General features: G+C 35.4%; 4 protein-coding genes across 4 annotated transcripts; 2 read left to right on the top strand and 2 right to left on the bottom strand.

Moving 5' to 3' along the window:
• Positions 1-549: 549 nt before the first annotated feature.
• On the bottom strand, positions 550-4780 carry DFA_06035 (pleckstrin domain-containing protein; the record flags this gene model as incomplete). The annotated part of the gene is made up of 11 exons (XM_004361691.1): positions 550-602; positions 763-958; positions 1035-1322; positions 1431-1937; positions 2296-2396; positions 3546-3575; positions 3663-3839; positions 3910-4150; positions 4459-4524; positions 4628-4699; positions 4778-4780. The coding sequence occupies 11 exons, from the start codon at positions 4778-4780 to the stop codon at positions 550-552; spliced, it is 1734 nt and encodes a 577-aa protein (XP_004361748.1).
• A 225-nt stretch (positions 4781-5005) lies between these two features.
• DFA_06036 (uncharacterized protein) lies at positions 5006-6812 on the top strand (the record flags this gene model as incomplete). The annotated part of the gene is made up of 3 exons (XM_004361692.1): positions 5006-5277; positions 5349-5615; positions 6074-6812. The coding sequence occupies 3 exons, from the start codon at positions 5006-5008 to the stop codon at positions 6810-6812; spliced, it is 1278 nt and encodes a 425-aa protein (XP_004361749.1).
• Positions 6813-7244: 432 nt separating this feature from the next.
• Positions 7245-10502, bottom strand: shkD (SH2 domain-containing protein; the record flags this gene model as incomplete). The annotated part of the gene is made up of 7 exons (XM_004361693.1): positions 7245-7586; positions 7681-8261; positions 8342-8676; positions 8775-8968; positions 9075-9533; positions 10206-10346; positions 10440-10502. The coding sequence occupies 7 exons, from the start codon at positions 10500-10502 to the stop codon at positions 7245-7247; spliced, it is 2115 nt and encodes a 704-aa protein (XP_004361750.1).
• Positions 10503-12050: 1548 nt separating this feature from the next.
• Positions 12051-12967, top strand: DFA_06038 (uncharacterized protein; the record flags this gene model as incomplete). Its single annotated transcript, XM_004361694.1, has 2 exons — positions 12051-12534; positions 12762-12967. 2 exons carry the CDS (start codon positions 12051-12053, stop codon positions 12965-12967), a joined length of 690 nt encoding a protein of 229 aa, XP_004361751.1.
• Between the last annotated feature and the right edge of the window lie 236 nt (positions 12968-13203).

Here is a 13203-nt window from a genome sequence, read left to right on the forward strand (position 1 = left end):
AAGAGACTATGCGTGCTGCTGCAATCGCTCATATCGTGCAGCGGGGAGCAGTCTCCACTTCGAGTCTGTTTAAATATGTCCTGGATGTTGGGTAGTCCATTTGGCTTTTTCAGCTCCCTAGGCAGGCTGCCTCCGTTGCCAATGCCCAGACTCAGCCCTTTGATGCTCTTGAGCGAGCCGGCAGCCACCTCTGCCTTGATGATAGAATCTTTGGTCATGTTGATATGATCTTTGTACAAATTGTCGGTCGACCGTTGCTTTGAACCAAGACTGTGTGGGGGCAGCGATCCATGTCCACTACTAATCGACGAGTTTGAGCTGCCCAGGCTGGTGAGACTATCGCTACTACAGCTTCGCGTGGTCGTAGCCGAGCCTCCACCCAACATATAGGTGGGGCACTTTTCCAGAAACCATTTGTATTTTATGATGGTCCCTCGCTCGGCCATCAAATTGGTGTGTATGTAAATCTGTTCAAACCATTCATTCTTTTCATTTTCATTGTTAAAGTAAAGACCCATCACCTTGTCCTTTTTATCCATCACCAACATTTCAAAACCACGACTGGCTCCATACATCACCTCCATTGTATTTCTTACAAGAATCTTATTTAAATAATATATCTTTTTAACAGTAGATACTTTTTTCCTATTTTTTGCAAATATTAATAAATCTAAAAGAAGAAAAATAAAAAAAAAAAGAAAAAGGATTAATAATGACATTATTAAAATAATAACATTAATATTATTGATTTGATATATTTACCACTTAATAATATACATCTTAAAGATTCACGTTCCAATCCTTTAGAAACTAAACCTTCTTTTACAAATTTTCGTATTGGTGAATCTGTCAATTTAACTTCTTCTGTTGAAATGGTTGATTCCAATTCTTTTAATTTATTTCTATTTTGAATGGCTTCATCCATTAATCTTTTTTGATTATTTACCTCGTCCAATACCTAAAATAAAAAATATAGAAAAAAATAAATCAATTAATATTAAAAATAATCAACCTATATTAATTATTATATTTACATTATTAATTGTAATGGAACAAGATTGTAAATATTTATAATCAGTATTTTCAATTGGAGTATTTTCAAGAAGAGTTTTTAATAATAATGGATATTTTGTAATTCGTTGTACTGGTTTAATGATCAACATATGAAATGATAAACCTCTACTTAGATAATGTTGTGTAGCATTTTCGATGCAATTGGAAAAGGTCTTTGAATTATTTTTCAATTTTTCAAATACACTATTACAAGTTGCTTGTTGTTTACAATGTGTTACATATAATGATGTAAAATCTTTATGATTTAACTAAAATTAAATAAATAATAAATAAATTAGAATATAAAAATAAATATATATATTTATATTTATATTTATATATATATATATATAAATAATTATTTTCTTATTTCTTACAGATTTACTTAAAACCTCACCAATATTTTGATTTTGAGGAGTTTTTGCAGGGATTGCTTCAAATTCGACCAACAAGTCTCTATGTAAATTCAATATTTTTTCAGTACATCCAAATAAATCTTGATAATCTTGTTGTGAGATCTTTTCCTTGACCGGTTCGATAAATAATTTACCAATCAACTTTAAATCTCTGACATAACTTGTTTCCGTCTTTACAAATTCCAAAACTGCTTGATTCCTGAGTCTCTCTTTTTTCTGGGCTATTTCTTCTGGTGACAAACCACCAATATCGCACTGCATCAATAACTCTTCTTCCATAACACTACATGTATCTGAGCTGTAATCATCTGCACTATTTGGTCCACTACTGCCTCCACCACTGGTTGTACTCGAGGATGAATCATGCTGCGGCTGTTGTTGATGGTGTTGTGGTATTGATGCTGCTGCTGATGAGTGATCAGGTAAACGTGAAGGATCCATTATACTACTACTTTCTTTTATCATGATCTTGAAACTAATAATTATTTTACATTAAGAAAATATCCACAAGAGTTTTGACCAAAATTATTATTATTTTTGTTATTTAGTAATATTATTAATTATTATTTTTCTCCCTCAAATTAATTATGGATTTTTTTAGAGAGAGAGAGAGTGATTGAACAGCTAGTTGGAGACTGACTGTAATTACTGACGTATTCAAAATTATTTTCAAATTGAGGAGAGGATATTGAATTGTATTATGTGTTGTCTTTTTGTTAAATTTAATTATTATTATTATAATAATAATTGTTTGTTTGTTTTGTTGTATAGTTGTTGATGATGATGATTTATCAACCGATTGATTGCTAAAAATAACTGGATATACTTTTGTTGTTATTGTTGTTGTAGTTGTTGCAAACCCAAATAATTTGGTAAAAGTGATGATATAGTAGTGGATTGCACTGTAACTACTAGAAGAGGATGAAGCTGAAAAATGTGGAATAAATTTATAAACTCAACACAATGTTGTGGAAGTGGAAACAACAAATTACTATGGAAATTAATGAGGGGAAGGAAAAGGAGAAGAGATGTTGCTGTTTGTTGTTTTAAATGATGATTGATATATATGTGATGTCTCTATCTATCTGTTTGTCTGTCTGTTTGTTTGTCTGTCTGTCTCTCTGTCTCTTGTATTATGGATGCAAGATGAAGAAGGGAGGGAGGATAACAAATAAAAAAACAATAATATTATTATTTTATTATTGTTGTCGGAGAACTTTTTGATTAATAATAATTTGTGATTTATGGTTGTTGGATTTTCAAAAAGTGATATATTATTATTATTGTTGTTGGTTGTATTCAAATAGAGTGAAAAAACAAATTTGTGTGTTTGTGTTGTGTGTGTGTGTGATAGTATAAATGACAGTCAGCAACTATACTACTACCTTGGTAGGATGTTTTTTTTTTTTTTTTGTATGAATGTGACTCTTTCTCTATCACACACACACACACAACACAAACACATATCTTTAGTGTTGGATTCAAACTCCCCTCTCCCCCTCCATCATCCCCCACACTCAAAAACATAGATCACTAGGTAGTTCAAATAAACAAAGATCACACAATTAAAAGTGTCGTGTCTAGGGACCTAGATCTTCGCATATAAACCACCAAGTGATGTTTAAACAATCCATTAAAAGAAAAATCTAAAAAGTTCTCTTTAAAGAAACAAATATTTCGTTAATCATCATCATAGCCACATATTCATCTATTCCATCCATTTTGATCTGTGTAACATCTATTAATATCGACCAATATTATTACTACAGTACAATCATACACACACACATAGTACTAACCCATTGTGTTTCAAATATTCTGATTTTTCCCATTGCTCCTCTTTCTTAAAATTGTTGTTGGTATTCAGTTTAAAACGCTGAATTGGTCACCAACTTGATTGTGTAGCATATGTGTACATACGTGCGTGTTGATGGTGTTGTTAATCATCATTAAAAATAACAATTCAAAAAAGAAGAGGGTAGAAGTAGAAGAAGAAGAAGAAGAAGGAGGTGGTTGCTTATTTTGGTTTGATTTATAAATAGTAAATGATAATAATAATAATAATAATTTAATTACTTTCCATTAAAGCTTTTGCAGATTTCAATTCTAAGATATATATTTTAAAATGTGATTAATAATTAAACAATGGTTACAAATTATTTACCTTTTGGAAGTTTTTAATTTGTTACATACCATAATATAATACATTAAATTTCTTGGCACTAATTTCAAATGGATGTTTGGTAACTTGACCAGTTGTTGGATCTTTGACAGTAAAATTTAATTGGACATTTGGTTGATTAACTTCTGGAATGGTATTGGAACTTAATAAATAATCGACTCTCCAATCCACTTTTTCCAATGCTGGTACTATAATTGAAATGATAGATAGATTAGATTAGTATTTCCTGGATGTATTGATTGTGATTTGATAGATTACATTTCAAAGTATCATTTTTAAATATAGCTCTCAATTTATCTTTGTTGTCACGATAGGCTCTTGAAATGGAATCACAATGTTCCTTTGGCAAACCAAGTTGTTGAAGTTCATTTGATAATATGCTATCATCGACATCATTCTTGACACCATTAAATATAATAAAATGAAGGGCTGCGATCAAAGCCTTGATATCGCCCAATAAAAATCCAGAATCCTTTACCAACTTTTCTACTTTTTCAAACTAGAAAAGAGAGGGAGAGTATGATGAGTGGTCTGATGTTCTTGATTTGGTAAATCACACAGACAAAAAGGGTGAAGTTCCCAAAGCGAGATTTAAACACTATTGTCGATAATAAATCTAGTGCTTAAAACGGGGAACATTCGAAATTATCATAATTAACAACACACATCCTCCAATCAGTCAATCTGAGGATGATGTGATTGTGATTGTGAATTCGCTTGATTTGGTTATCTCTATTCCCTAATATAATCGTCTGTTGTGAAACACTCTATTCTAAAATGTAGTGCACTGACTGTAGTGTTACTTACATCAACCTCTTCACCACTAAAACTATTTATGATTTGCACTGTCAACAATTTAATTCTTATATTTGTCTAATGTGTTTGCAAATTATTCGATATAGGTATAAAAGAAAGAGAGTTAGTTATGATAATCTACAAGTTCATTATTATCATCATCAATCAATCAAACACATACAATCTTTGAAAGTGTACTGATTTCTCTTAGCAACCAATCAGGTGCATCAAGTTCTCCACAGAATTTAAATTTCTATCAATAATCAAACATAATAATTAATTAGTACTATTATCAATACGGCTATATAGTTCAACTACGTGATATAAATACCATTTCTTATCTTATCTAATATCTCTTTTCTTTGTCTGTAAATTGAGGGGAATGAATATTGCTGATGCTTTGGCTTGAAAAGTCATTCGATATTTGATTTTTTTTTTAATTATCATTAATTTATTTCGCAAGTAGCAAAAGAGGTGAAGTTGACTTGACTTGCTCATTTATTATTATTTAGTATTCATTCATATTCATATTCATATTCATATATAGTAGTATCAAAGGATGAATATAGAATCATCATCATCTTCAGATATTACATCAAACACTCCATTGAATATATCAACAGCAAGCACCAACAACAATAATAATAGTGGTGGTGGTCTAGATGAAAGCAGTAGCAATCTAAGCGAGAGAGAGGTATACCTCAAGGCGTTGATCAGCTCGGCCGAGTACTCTGGTCCTCCAAAGCGATCAATCTATTTAGAGGATGACCCATCGATATTTGACGAGGACGACCCACAACTCAAAGAGGATATCATCCGCATGATCATACAGTACCTGCAAGACCAGGGGTATACGGCCAGTTTGCTGACGGTGCAAGACGAGGCAAACGTCAAGTTCACAGAGCAACACTATCGCGCTGGACAGATGAAGAAGATGAAAAAGGCAATCTTGGAAGGCGACTGGACCGAGGTGGAGAAGTTGTGTCAAAAGTCGACGTTCAAGAACCAACAATCGTTCTTGTACGCCGTCTACAAGCAGGCGTATCTCGAGTTGCTCGAGAAACAAGAGTTTCAAAAGGCGTTTACCTACCTCACCAAGCGTCTCAAGCCGCTCGAGGGCCGCCAAAACAACGTCGACGAGTTCAAAGACCTCTGCTACCTGCTCACGTGCAAGTCGGTGCAAGAGGGTGGCCTCATTCAAGGGATGGGATGGAAGCAAGGGGACTAGTCGTGAGCGTCTGGTCGAGCAGTTCCAGTCAATGTTGGATTTGGAGAGCAACAAGGCCGGTGGACTGTACCGACTGCCGCCACACCGTCTTTTGACGTTGCTCAAGCAGGCTGTCACCTACCAGATCGAGTTTGGGCGGTACCATCCCAAGGTGGCACCGCGTATCAAGACGTTGCTCGAAGACTATGCCTGTTTTGTGCTGCCAAACAAGATGCGAACCACCTTGTCGGGCCATCGAAAGAATGTCAAGTGCGTCGAGTTTATTGGCACCAACGGACTGTGTTTGGCAAGTGGGTCGAGTGACAATACTATCCGTCTCTGGCACACCGAGACGGGAAACAACCTAGCGACTATAACAGGCAACACTGCGCGTGTATGGGATCTCTCGTCGAGCTCGAGTGGGTCGCATTTGGCCAGTGCAACAGGCGACGGTATCGTCCGCATCTACGATATTGCGACACCAGAGAAACCAGCACATCTCTCGACGATTGCAGCACATGAAGGTGACGCATACACAGTCCAGTTCCATCCGGGTGGCAACCACATTGTCACGGGTGGCTATGACAAGTCACTTCATCTCTATGACGTGCGTACTGGACAGTTGGTCAAATCACTCATTGGACACAGCAGCAGTGTCACCCGCGCAATCTTTAATCCACACGGAAACCTTGTCATTACGGGCAGCAAGGACTGTACCATCAAGTTTTGGGATCTTGTCAGTGGTGTCTGTATAAAAACGCTTAGCTCGCATCTTGGTGAAGTCACAAGTGTGTCGACCACCACAAGCGGCACCTATCTCTTGTCGGCCAGTAAGGACAATTCGAATCGTCTCTGGGATATTCGTACGGCCCGTCCCGTCAAGCGTTTCAAGGGACACCAAAACACCTCTAAAAACTTTATCCGTTCTGCATTTGGACCCAATGAATCTTTGGTCATTGGTGGTTCCGAAGACGGCAGTGTCTATATTTGGGACATTGAAACTTGTAACATACTTCAAAAATTAAATGGTCATCAAGGTATGGTTTATTCTGTACAGTGGTCGCAACAACAATCTGTTTTGGCCAGTAGTTCTCATGATAATACTGTCAAATTATGGTGGTATGATCCTTCTTTTCCAATTTTATCTTCAGAGGAATAAACAAAAGAATAAACTATTATTATTTTTACATATATACATAAACAAAAATTCAAATTAATATTATCTCTCTTGATCAATGTTTTAGGATTAAAAATAAATCATTAATATTATTTATTTATTTATTTATTCTTTCTTTAGAAATTAAAAAGAAAAATGGGTAAATTGTGTCAATTAAATTAATGTTGTTATTGTTGTTGTTATTCTTGTTATTAATAGATATATATTATTAATTGTTATTATTATTATTGTTATATTAATGGTTTTACTGGTGCTAATGTTATTGTTTGGGTTTGGGGGGGAGGGGGGATATTAGTGATTAAATATTGTTATTATTATTATTATTAATTAATTATTTTGAATTGATATTATTATGATTGATTTGGATTTGTTGGTATAAAGCTTTATAAACGTTTGTTCGATTGTTTTTTTTTTCTAATCTTCACTGAATGGATCATATGGATTAAAGACATCTTGGCCATGCTTTGGACAAGCCTTTGTCAATGGATAATCGGTACATTTTTCTACCAATTCAATGAGACTGTTGTATACAGCAGTCTTGCCTTGAATCTTGAAACCAGTACTGTTATTGTCATCGATAAGTTGGATACGACGATGTTGATTATTCTTCATCGACAATGTAAATGGACTTGATTTTGGTTCAGTTGAACTCAATCTAATTAAAAATGATCCTTCGGTTTCCTTTAATAAACGTTCAGTTGCCTCTTCTCTTGAAATATCACCATGGAACCATAATTTTCCAGATAATTTGTTAATCTAAAAAGAAAGAGAGAGAAAACAAAAATAATAATTATGATTAGGATCTCTAAATCTCTTTTAGATACTTTTTGTTTTCATTCGCTTTACTTACATTTGTAATAATGTCTACACCATTTGATTGTTCAAAGAAAGAACCAAACCATTTCATTACCTTGTCAAAACGTTCCATTGTAACAACATGTTTGGTCTTTTGGACGGTTTGATGAGATTGTTGTACCAAAAGTTCCTTTAATGAGGAGTAGTCGAGACCTGGAGTTTGGAGAACAGACTTTAGAGTCTTTTCAAAGTCAGACCATTCAACCTCTTCTTGCAACTCTTGTTTTGGAACCAAGAAATGTTCCTTCCAATATCTACGACCCTCGTCAAACTCGACGGCGCAATCGATAAGAATCTCGTTGAGTCTAAAGAGAATCTCGGAGAAGCCTGGACGAGATGCTGGGTTGTGGTCCCAACTGCTTTGGATCAAATGTTTAAGAGATGGGAGAGTATCCAATGGGATGGGTGGTCTCTCTCTTTCGTTGCAAACTGCATTAAAGAAAATATCATAGTCTTTGTGATGTGAATAAGGAGCTTCCTTTGTTAAAATCTCCCATAAAATAATACCAAAACTATAAACATCTGCTTTTTCATTGTATGGATTTCCCATCATTACTTCTGGTGCCATCCATAATGCTAAAAATAAAATTAAAATAAAAATTAATTAATAATGATGTTTTTAGAATATGTTTATATAGGTTTTGTTTTTAACATACGAGTTCCTTTTGCGGCCTTGTCTTGGAATTCTTCACCTTCCTTGATTTGACTGAAACCAAAATCTGTAACTTTGATACGAAGATTACTATCTACCAAAAGATTGGCAGTTTTAAGATCATTGTGAACTATTCTAGTGATACCATGTAACCAATTCATTCCCAAGGCGGCATCCTTGGCCATTTGCATACGTCTGAATAAACTAAACTCTTTTTTTGTTCTATCGTTGTGAAGAAGTCTTTCCAAATCTGTTTGACACAATTCAGTTACGATTTGCATCTTTCCAGATTGTGTACATGCTCCTAAAAATAATACTACATTTGGATGAAATATTTTACTGTAAAAAAAAAAAAGTAAAACAACAATGTTAATATTGAATATATAACTATGAATATATTAATTATTCTTATTATTATTAATATTAGTTTACTATACCTCATAATTTTAACTTCATGTCTAAAACTAGTTAATTCGTATAGATTCAATTTTTGTTTTCTTGGTACTTTTACAGCGACTTCTTGTCCTCTACATTTTCCTTTATACACAGATCCAAAGGATCCTTGACCTAAAAAGTCGTTCTTTAAGTCATATTCAATTTCTTCTGGTAAGATTTCTGGTGGTCCACTTGCCTATTAATAATTAATAAATAAAAGGTTAAATTTCAAAAGTAATTCACCGTCTCTCTCTCTACATCTATTATATATATATATATGTGCATATTTTACTACTACCTACCTTTCTCTTTGGTAAACTACCATGATCAACCTTTGGAGATGAATCTACATAGTCTAGTGGTGTATACTCGCCTCCATTGCTCTTTCTACCAGTTTTACTGACATCCTTGTGTGCTCCGTTGAGATATTGATTGACACTATTAACATTGCCAGTGTTGTCAGCCTTTCTAGGGCTTTCAGGTGGGGTCTGTGTATTAGGTGAGGCAGTCTTTGGTGTAATCACACCTGGTGTAAATTTGTTATTCTGTTGTTGTTGTTGTTGTGATGGTTCGTTTATAGTGATGGCTGGTGGTGAAGTGGAAGTTGGTGAAGTGGAGGTTGGTGACATTGTCGGAGATTCATTCTTTCTATTTTGGGTACCTTGGTTATTTGTTGCTTGTTGTTGTTGTGTTTGCTGCTGCTGTTGTTGTTGAGTTTGCTGTTGTTGTTGTTGCAGTTTGCTTTGGTCAGGATTCTTCCTCTTGAATAGATTTGAAAAGAATCTCCTCATTGTTGGAGTGGCTATGCAATCAATCTTGTTGCTTGTTGTCTGCGTGTGATAGTTCTCGACGCTTTTCCTTCTTTGTCTCTCTTTTTTTCTCTTTCTTGGTGTCTATCTATCTATCGTCGGTCCCCGTCGATTCTTCTTTGAAAATCAAAAGGAAGAAGAACAAGAAGAAGAAGAACAAGAGAAAAAAGAAGAATAAAAAAGAAAAAGGGAACTACTCCTCTTTATAAGAATCCTATAAATATATATATCTATAAGTATATATATATAATTGTCTTGTCACAAATAGTACTACTAACTACTACTATTGTACACATATAAAATGTAGTTATCAACAATTATATATTTGATAGATGTATATTTATGTGGGTGTGTGTTAGTGTATATATCCAATAATAATAATAATAATAATAATAATATCCTCCATTTATAACTATCTAACTATTACTTACCAACAACACTTTTATAATATTGCTATACAACTCTATTAGTGATATGGGGGGATAGTAGGTTAGTGTAGTTTTGTCCTATACACAACTGTCGCGTGTGTCCTGTGTTAATAACTATGTATCGTCGGAGAAGGAGGGTTGCCTCAACTCTGTCTCTCTCTATCCAACTATTAAGATATTATCAACAATATGTTACTACTGTACTGCTACTGCTACTACTACTACTACAACGACTACTACTATAGTTAGTTTGTATACTACTATTACTACTACTAGCTATTTTATTGCTGTTACTTGTACTGATATCTAGATAACACTCAGGAGAAGAACCCACATGCTTTAAAAAAAAAAAGAAAAAGAAAAAAAAAAAAAAAATTCATCACAGTCACGTGAGGGTTCTATTAGAGCTAGAAGGGAGGGAAAGCCTCACAGAGATAAACCATTGTAACATCGTATCCTCGTCCTCGTCATCCTCATCATATATGGCAACCATTCAAAATTATCTCTTATACAGATAAATATAAAGTAATACAAACAGATAATATCTATCTATTATATAATTATATTATCTGTGTTGTGTGTACGAAAATTCAGACTCGCCAAGGTTGTGACTGAATCAATGAAAAGATTGGTGGTTGACAATCGTACTTAAAATCAATCATACACATGACGACAGGTAATGCCCAAAATTAGAAAAGATGTCATTCCAACGAATATATTTATCTTTGCGTGGGTGTGAGGCTAGTTAGTTTAAAAAAGCGCGAGCACTCCTTAAAAGAAGCCTTTGGACAAAAAAGGAGAATTACTTTATCAAGGCCGAAGGTGTTTTCAAGAGAAAAAATTTCGATATTTTTAATCAGAGTACTGTACGGCTCCTTCCTTGGAACACTGAGGGACTCGACCCTTCACCAACCTATACGAGTAGATACTATCTATACTTTGGACACCATCTAAAGTTGTGAACCTTTACGATTTTCAAACGGAAACAGAGGTGGCCGGGGTGGGAGAGACCCTTTGCAAATCTCCAACTGAACCAATTTCCTCCAATCGCCATGCTTTCCAATTATTTGTGCAAAGGGGAACAGTACCAATCTTGGTAGTGATGATAGGAAGACACAAAGGCGCGTTTAAATTATACAGACAGCCGACCATCTAATAAATCAATGGCAGAACACCTCGTCTTTCGTTCTTTTGTATAAAAAAAAAACAGAAAAAACCCCTCTGTTGTATGGTCAGCCCGCCCCGTCGCCCAAATGATTTATATAAATCGATCAAAGGGTCGACCTTGTTGTGATGAGATTTGAAACCTACTACCAAAAAGCGAACCAATCAACCGGTTCGAATTTCTTTTCGAAAGAATCTCCTGTCGAGATTGAGATTGGGGTGTGATCCACAAGAGAAAAATAGAGTTCTGCCAATATTTATCTAGTTGATGGGGGGTGTTGCCTCCTTGCTCCGAGCCTCTCCCATAGCCATGAGAAGACCCCCCACCCCTTTGATGATGATTCAGTTGTACTCGTATAACTTACTTTGATTACTGTGTCTACTCTCCTCCTGCTGTCTCTTTTTCTGTTCTATCTTAACCCTTTTTGTTTGGATCCTCCTTTCTATTGTTTCAATCTTCATCATCATTAAAGTAGTTAGTTATCATCATCACATCTCCCCATTACACACACACAACATATACAACAATACAATGGTTTATTTGTTTATCTCTATTTAATTAATTAATTACATCATCATCACAATACCACAGATATATTCTACAGATATATAAATATATCTCATCATCATCATCGCATTTATCAACATCTAACTTTGTTTTTAAGTAAACAATCTAGTTATTTATCATCATCATCATCATCACATCATTGTAAATACATACATACAACATCAACAACAACAACAAGCTTATTTGTTTTAAACCTAACCATCCATCCACCTTACATCATAAATCAATCATCCAGAACTATAAACAAACAAAGAGAGAGTAGAGATAGAGAGATATAGAGAGAGAGATAATAATACAACAACAACAAAGATGGGAGCAAAGCAAAGTAAAAACAAAAACAAATATTTGACTAATCTACTTCCTGATCCTGCTACACTATCACCTTCGGAATCAAGTAATAATCTGTCTTCTTCCAACAAGGCGCTTTTAAATTCAACCGATAAAAAAAAGAAACATCACAAAGTTCATCGATCAGGTGGTGGTAGTGGTAGTTCAAGTAGTCATACCAAGAATCATAGTCATAATCATCATCATGGAGATAGGAAAAAGAAATCTATATCTGTTCAAATCAATAACAAATATGATAGTAGTGATGGTACTTTATCAGAACAACAATATCTATATGTAAATCAACATGGTGGTGGTGGTTACAGTGGAGGAGGTGGAATGAGTAGTAGTATCAGTCAACCACAAGGTTTAAACCTTCAATCATATCATCATCATGGTGGTAGTAATCATAGTAGTATTCATCTAAGTAGTAGTAGTAGCTACCTCTATTTGAGTAGTAGTACTAGTAATATGAATATTCATGGTAGTGGCGGTCAACAACAGGATGACGAATTCACATTTGATATTAATCTCATGCCAGAGGTTGTTGTTCGCAAGATCATTGGCTATGCGGTGGGACGAACATTACCCAACCGTCACTTTTCCGCCATTTCATTGGTGTGCAGGAGATGGTTCAAGTTTTCGGTCAAGAGTATACGGTCCATCTTTTACCACTACCCCTATATATACGAGCAACACCGCGAGATTCGACGGGTCAAGTTGCTGGCGCGGTGGGTCTCTCCCAACAACCACTTTGGACTGGTCAACCAGGTGGCAGCGGTCAACCTCGGGTTTGGATTCGACACGAGCGGCTTTTACTACCTGTACGAGCACCTGCTGCACTCGTCGACGTTGCGGTCTGTGCGTCTCACGTTTTTCCAAAAGGAGATGTCGATTGAGCGTGTCAAGCATGTGACGACGCTCGTCACCTCCAACAAAAACATCAAAAAGCTGGATCTCTCGGGCAACAAGTGCTCGTCCAAGGCGTTTGGCGCCATCATGCCAAGCATCAGCATGGGGCTGACCATGTTGACGGATCTGAGCTGGCGAAAGGCCGATATCACGGCACCCACCTTTTTCATCATCCTCGAGGCCGTCCTCAGTCCCAGCTCGCAGATCCAGTCTCTCAACCTGG

Source organism: Cavenderia fasciculata (assembly GCF_000203815.1).
Source record: "Cavenderia fasciculata unplaced genomic scaffold Scf_Dfasci-G-p-12c09.r1-3, whole genome shotgun sequence".
In the NCBI taxonomy this organism is placed as follows: domain Eukaryota; phylum Evosea; class Eumycetozoa; order Acytosteliales; family Cavenderiaceae; genus Cavenderia; species Cavenderia fasciculata.